Source organism: Ochlerotatus camptorhynchus, unplaced genomic scaffold (genome assembly GCF_037179485.1).
Source record: "Ochlerotatus camptorhynchus isolate MF236.1 unplaced genomic scaffold, CSIRO-AGI_Acam_v1.1 ptg000574l, whole genome shotgun sequence".
Classification (NCBI taxonomy): Eukaryota; Metazoa; Arthropoda; class Insecta; order Diptera; family Culicidae; genus Ochlerotatus; species Ochlerotatus camptorhynchus.
The window spans coordinates 143,160-151,014 of record NW_027041055.1 but is presented as its reverse complement, the minus strand read 5'-3'; the positions used below and the strand labels follow the sequence as shown (position 1 = coordinate 151,014).

Genomic DNA, 7,855 nt, shown 5'->3' with positions numbered 1-7,855 from the left:
GTGTTATGTGTTGTTGGGTGTCGTCACAAATCGGTAGCTCAGCTCTACCAAGGCATGTACTCCTGGTGGCAATTATTTGCAGCGTTGAATTACGCGCGCATGCTTTTAGCGGAATCGATGAGTCACGGGTTTCGGCAAGTCGTCACGAAACTCGACTCAAATTACATCAGCCTTAGGGCTGGCAAATAACTACTCCGTGGCACCCTCACCGGACGCCACACTCCACACTCCAACGGTCACAGTCGGATTCGACGCACTCGGTGTCGCGTTCGATGACAGCGTAGAAAGCGTCACCCCTTTGATGACGGTGGCAAATGGCGGTTTGGCGTTTCACACGTCTATACGATAGCGGTTACTATGCCGTGCCGGTTTTGATGACGAGCCGGCGTGTGGATCCTGTCCACGTGGAGGTCCCGAGCCTCCTCGGACCGATGTGATTGCGGATCTGTCCGCTTCCGGCCGGTTGGCAATTGCCGGGAAATTCCGTCCGACGGGGAGAAGTATCGCACTTGGGTGCGCAATTGGTTGCTGCGGAATGAAGGTACAACACTACAACAGAAAGTTGAACACAAACACGAGCGCGGACATAACAGCACATTTCGAGCACACCAAATTACCTTTTTCTTTAGCAACTCTCTCCTACCGCACACAACTAATTCACGCACACTTTAGTTTCTAACTAAACTCTAGAACGAACAGCAAAACTTTAATTAAATTGAACAATTGACATCACTTTATATTAGCATACTTTTCGCTATACTGACGGACACGAACAAACGCGCACACTTCTAAATTGGTGGAAAGTCACGGACGAAATGATCGAGCCTGTGAATCCTCATATTAAGGAAATATAAGACTCGGATGGACTGGAAGTCCATATTTTCTCGAAACCCATCGTGTACTTTCGTGAGTCCAAAGACACCGATAGAAGTGCCGTTGTCCCTTTCCTACCTTATCCATAAATTAAATGGACCCGTCTTGGGAAAGATTTCAGCAAAAAATGCTTGTGTATTCCTAGTGCCTACCATAAGGAATTTAATTTATATAATTTAAACCTATTAAATTATATACAAACTTATACAACATTCCTGATCGTTACACTATTCACAGTCCGCTCGATGAACATGTTGCGTAATGCGTTCAAAACATAGATGCCTCCCCTTGTGTCGTGGCTCCGGCGGATATGATTACAGTACAACAGATTTACTCAGCGCTGAAATGCACCAAGAACATAAAGGTTCCCGGGTTTGACGGTATATTCAACTTGATCTTGAAGAGACTCAGCTTGAAAGTGCAGTCTCTTCTAACCGCTATCTTCAACAGATGCTTGGAACTGCACTACTTTCCAAGCGTCTGGATGGTAGCAAAAATCATACTAAATCGCAAACCTGGAAAGGATCCAACATTGCCTTCAAGCTACAGACTCATTCTCAATCGTTTGTCGAGGAAAATAACATTATCCTTCCGGAACAGTTCGGGTTCAGGAAGGGGCAAGTCCACAGCCATGGCATTGATAGACGTTGAGCAAGCGTTTGACAATGTCTGGCTTGTATGCAAGCTTTGTAACTTCACCTTTCCTTTACTTCTTGTTAAAATCACCCGTAACTACCTTCAGCGAAAGTCGTTTAAGGTATCGTTGAATGGTAGTCTTTCAGACACGTTTTCCATCCCAGCAGGAGTCCCGCAAGGCAGCCTGTTGAGCTCGTTGCTTTACAGCATCTACACTTCCTACATTCCACCCCTTGTAGACGGTTGCATGTTTTTCCTGTTCGCAGATGATACCGCAATAGCCGTCAAAGGAAAGATGCCTCGCGAAATAACGAACAAACTTCAACGATGCCTTAACGCCTTTGTTGATTATGCCACCACGTGGAAAATCAAAATCAATGCCTCCAAAACACAAGCGATCATGTTCCTCCATCGGCAATCGCCCGAACTAAAACCGGCTCCATCTTGTACTGTAATCATGGATGGCACAAGGGTTGAGTGGTCTGCCGAAGTAACCTATCTCGGGATGTTGTTCGATGAAATGCTCCTCTTCCGTTCGCATGTAGAGAAAACTGCAGTCAAGTGTTCTGCTTTGGTTAGGTGTCTGTATCCGCTGATTTGCCGCAAATCACGCATCTCAAGGGTGAACAAACAAATCATAGCACCTGAGATCCTCTACGCAGCTCCGATGTGGGAATCATGTGCACAGACTCACAGGAACAAAATCCGACCTGCATTTTGTTCCTGTGAGTCTGTGCACATGATTCCGACCTGCTCAGAATAGAATGCTGAGGGTGGTTCTTGATCGTCCTTTCGACACTAAAATAACAAATTTACACGAAGAGGCAGACTGTCCCAAAGTAGATTCCAGAATGAACGAAATTAATACTAAATTTGCACAAAAATCTAATTCACCAGAACATGCTTTGATAAGCAATTTGTATATAGTAGATTAGATGTATATAGTAGTTGTTAATAGTAGTTATACGTAGTTTCCTTTTTTCAATTTAAAACAAACCAATCCCACCAAGGTTTTCATTCTCTAAAACAGGCCTGATATGGCTAGGAGCTGTAATTAATAATAATTGAAATTTCAAAAGAACTAAAGTTGAAAAGACGCATATGTGTCCCTTGATAACTTATACTTGTAAACATTACAAATACAAGAAATAAAGATCATTTAAAGTCAAAACAAAGTTTGACTGCAGTCATCGTTTGACTGCCGAGTGATAAACAGGGGTGTTCGTTGCATTGTACGCTGAACACGTCAAACAATAAGCCGCGTAAAAAGGGGTTGAGTGTAGTGTTGTATCAACGAATCGAGAACGAACAGACGTCGGCATCGACTGGCAAACGAGGAAGGAAAAACGGTTCACTTCGGAAAACTGCTGCTAGGGTAGATGCACCAGTTGTGCATATACGTTTCTACATGCCACAATAGGAATGTTAAGCCATGACTGGTACATCCACCCTACCAATTTTGCTCATTCTGTGGATCACAATGCATTCGACGCGATTTCCTCTCACCGGTCGTAATGTTGAAGGTTCTTTCGTAGAAGTCGGTAAGAATGCACTCAGTAGCACGCGATGGCAATTGAACGAAAGTTTTTCCTGCTCATTTACTACTTTTACACCACCACACCAGCGGCGCTTGTGTAGCACCTCGTTCATTAGAAAATGGATCTGTGCAGCAACGACGACATTCGCCCTCTGCAATACTGGAGCTTGTTTGTTCGTTCGCTACATGGCTCCTCGCATGGACGATCGTTTGGGAGTTGGACACTATCGTTTCGGTTATAATAATGGTTTCATATAATCGAATTTAAAACTAAGTTGATGCTGAACCGAAATCAGATTCCCAACAATTCTAGATAATACGTAGGAAACGTGGGGTAATATGTGCCTCCTAAGGAAATGATAGATTTTCCCTACATTTTAAGCAAAAATAAACATTATATTTCAGCGCATTCATTAGTCTAAATAATCTTCATGATGTTACCGAAAGCATCTCGTGAAAATATTCAAATATTCAAAACTAGTTTAGAGTGTAATCTTTAAATGTTACAAATCTCGACACAACCTGCCAAGTGGTTATCGAGATGGCTTCCAAGCAAAAAGTGCGCCTACAAAAAATTATGGAAACTGTCGTGGAAAATCCAGCCAGTCCCACAGGTGGATTGCGAAACAGTTTGGAATCGACAATTCGACCGTGTCCCGTGTGGTAAAATCGTCGACCCAGACGACCCAGCGGCTAGCTGGCAGCGGAAGAAAAGCGATGACGATCGACCCCGTGAACGCATGGAAGGTGAGGGATTACTTCAAGCGCAATTCGTTCGATTCGGGACGTGGCCAAGAAGGTCAATTCTTTCGTCTGGTTCGTCCAGCAGACAATGAAGCGGGCCGGATTTCATGTCTTCAAGGTAAGGAAGGTGTCTAACCGAACCGATAAACAGAATACGGTGACCAAATCCCGCGCCAGGAAACTGCACCGAGAGCCGGCAAGTCCCGCCTGGATGTTCCAGAAAAGTTCCGGAAGAAGAAGGTCAACAAATTTACCAAGAAGTACTTAGTGTGGCAGGCGATCTGTGAACGGCCCAATCAACAGTCCAATATATAAAGAAGAATGCCTCCAGAAGCACCTCCGGTCCCACGAAGGTGATACTATGTTTTGGCTGGAACTGGCATCGTACCATTACGCGAAACCGGTGATGGAATGGTACGAAGCCAACGATGTTGTTTTTGTGCCGAAGGAGGCAAATCCGCCAAACTCGCCAGAATTTCGCCCAATAGAAAAATTCTGGGCGATTATGAAAGGCAAGCTCCGGAAAACAGGGAAGGTCTTCAAAAACGATAAGGATATGAAAACAGAGTGGATGAAAGTGTGTAAGAAAGATGGCGCAAGTGTTGCACAGTATTTGATGGATAGCGTTAAATCCAAGATGCGGGCATTTACCCTAGAAGAGGAGGTTGAATAAACCAATTTTTGGTGGTATGTTGCATTTTTTTCGAGTACAGTCTTTATACACCCTAATGTTGAAGCACAACTTTAGAACACCCTTGCTTGTTTCAGATGACGTTTAAACAACTAATTATCATGCTGAATCATTGTTTGCATTTCGACCAACAGCTTCGTGTATCGCAAGTGTCGGTTCTTTAGAGTTCCGTGACAATGCGAAACATTTCTCTCAAAAGCGCAAACAGATCGTGCACAAATGGTGTACTATACGCAACATTTCTCTGAGTCAATTAGCGAAATTGGAAGGTGTAAGCATTGAAGCCGTTCTAAACGCGATTTGGAAGTATGGTATTGAAGCAACAATGACAACCGATGTTTACGTGCGTGAGTGTTTAAATAAGCGTCTGTTACCCATGGCCTGCAAACACGACGGCTCAGTACTGTTTTGGCTGGATTTGGCGTCGGTTCATTACTCCAAAGACGCGGTAGCCTGGTATGAAGCCAACATGGTCTAATTCGTAGCCAAGGAGATGATTCCGCCAAACTGTCCCCAGGCCAAGCCAATCGAAACTTTTTGGGCCCTGACTAAAGCATATTTGCGGAAACATGTAAAGGCAGCGGATTCCGTTGCAAAGTTTGCGAAAGACTGGGAAAAAGTATCCAAAATTGTTGGAAAGGCATCTGTGCTGAAGCTAATGAGTAGCTTGAGATCCAAAATACACTCCTTGACTTACGACTGATCGGATTTCGGATACGTTTAACTGTAAGAGAATACTATAGAGCACATGAATACGAAATTAAAATCACATTTGCTGTAAAGAGGGTAACCTTATCATTTTTATAAATCGTGCTTAGACATTCTGGGACACCCTATACCATGATATTTTGCTTAATAAACACTTCAATCATCTTTTTATTGCACCAACAGGTAGCAAAGGTTGAACACGAAAACATCCGGACACATTAAAAACGCAGCCATTAAGGCAATTTATGAGTATTTTTTTATTTAATTTCACTGAATCAAGCTAAGTGTGAATCAAATCACTATAGGCATTGGTTTTCAGAATAGGTTCATTTGTTTACATTATCGCTTCACCGGAGGAAGCACGTCGCGATTCAATTCTGCACGCTCGAAACTAAAATCCCGGTCTATCTCTACAAAATTTCAGAATCTCTATGGATTTTGCCATGCATCTAAAATCGGACAAATAACAGTCACGATTCAAGTTACGCTATCTGTTGGAGATTTGTATACTCGCTTAAGTTAATGGCGTGTATTGTCTGTTATGCAGCGAAGAGTTTCATTATAATCGCTTTCCAATTCTTATTTGTGTACGATGTCAGTGAAAAAAACTATGGTGGGATAGAACTCTCATTCAACTTCTCATTTTAAACAAATCTTTTAAATTTGTCAAACCTCATATCCGAATCCCTTTATGAAGAGCTTTGAGTGTGTTGGTTTATTGCCAAGTACTCAACACTCAGTGGTCTTGAGTACTTGACACTGATGAAGTCTGCAAGTAGTAGACGAATTACGCGTATCTGTCAAAAGAAAAGCAATTGTAACGGAATTTAAAGGAAATAAACCAACCCACTCAAAGCTCTTCATAATCTCATTTTAAGTTTTATGACCTGCTGATTGCAGTTATACATTCTTATATTACAATTACGGGCGCTCTTGAAAGAGGCACATGGATTTAGGTGGGCCTAAGTGAGTCTAAATTTACCATAACAACAATGCAATGAACCCAACAAAATAATAAAGCAAACAGTGAGAGATTCTCAATGACATTCGCCAAGCCATCCAAAGCTAAACATGTTTGCTTAGGAGGACGACATGACAAACATCCTAAATGCGTCATCGACAGTTCTGTCTGATGCGGTGTAAACTGATGTGATTGAACGGATAAGTCTAGAGCATGTTAGTTGCTGACATGGGCGTAGCCAGAGGAGGGCAGGGTGGACACAGTACCCCCATAGTTCTGCAACAAAATAAATTTATTTTATTAAGTTCAAGATTCAAGAAAAATGTTCAATAATATTTGAAGATGCCAAGTTTCAAATAACATACTTAAAGTGGTCATTTTATACGATAGATGAGGAGATGAAAGCATAGAATTGATAGTTCCGTTAGAGTATGGCAGTGTGAAAATAGTATATAGAGAGTAGAAAGCTTCAACTTTGATGAAGGTAGGAATCGGGTTGATCATCTCTCTTTACCAACTCCCCAGTTGAAGAGGGATGGTGAGAGATATTTTTAGATTGCTTCCTAAGCCGTATCAAATCATTTATCGCCTTTCTATCGGCCTACGCTGGATCCGGTGACGGAAGATTTCAGTTTGAAGTCAAACAATATGTAGAATTCGTTGAATCGTGATGACATGAGCCGTATTGGATCATGTAGGCCGTCGTAGTTCGCAGCACGGGGTCCGAGATATAAGAAATTCCTATTTCGAAGAATCTACTCAGGAGCGTAGATTTCTAATTCGGCCAACATTCTGGGAGAGTCGGTTTCCCCAAGAAACACTTTTGACGTAAATACTACCTGTCGCTAACTGTTCACCTATGTTCTGATATATCAAGATCCAGAAGTAGACACCGAGACGCCTAGGGTGGAAGGTTCACTGGATCAGTAGGAAGGTGACGAAGGACGTAACGAACGAGTTTCTTTTGAATAGATTCAATCCTCGCTATCCAAACTGCTTGATACTGGCACCATATTACTGTGCCAAATTCCAGTATATAATGCACGAGAGAGCAGTACAAAGCTTTTAGGAGATTTTAAAGATGAACCCAAGTTGTTTGTCAGATTTGGCAACTTTGTCCGAGTGATGGTGCTTAAATGTTAAAGCAGTGTCAAGCGTGATTCCACGGTGACGAACTGTGTCCACATGCTGCAGAGGTTGGTTATCGATCGTATAATCAAAAGCAATTGGTTTCGACTTGCGATGGATATTATAATAATATAGCATTTGTGAACACACAAGGTGAGAAAATTCATAGAGCACCACTCTTCCATGCTATCGATCAGGTGTTGCAGTCTCAAGCAGTTAGTGAAGTGTCGCACGACCACGTAAATCTTGACATTGTCTGCATTAGATGACCACTCCACGTTGTTAAAGAAAAACAAAAATAGTAACGATCCCGATTTGCAACCTTAAGGATCACCTGACATGCTTGTGAAATAGTCTCAATTGTCTTACCCAATTTTCACAAAGTGTTTTCCATTGGTAAGGTACGATATAAACCAACGAATGAAGCCATTCAAAACGTCAAGCTTTGCCAGAAGTCTGGCGTGGTCAACCCGATCAAAAGCAGGTTTTAGATACGTTCCAAGTAACCAATAGTTCTGATAAAAGGCTATTTGTGGCTTAAGCAGCTTGGTTTAAGGTGGTCTATATAATTCTCAGC

General features: G+C 42.3%; 1 protein-coding gene across 1 annotated transcript in view; it reads right to left on the bottom strand.

Moving 5' to 3' along the window:
* Window positions 1–330: 330 nt before the first annotated feature.
* Window positions 331–7,855, bottom strand: part of LOC135713639 (uncharacterized) — a 45,381-nt gene continuing 37,856 nt past the window's right edge. The window contains exon 4 of the mRNA XM_065236782.1: window positions 331–549. Coding sequence (XP_065092854.1) covers window positions 331–549 — 219 coding nt within the window. The remainder of the gene's footprint in view (window positions 550–7,855) is intronic.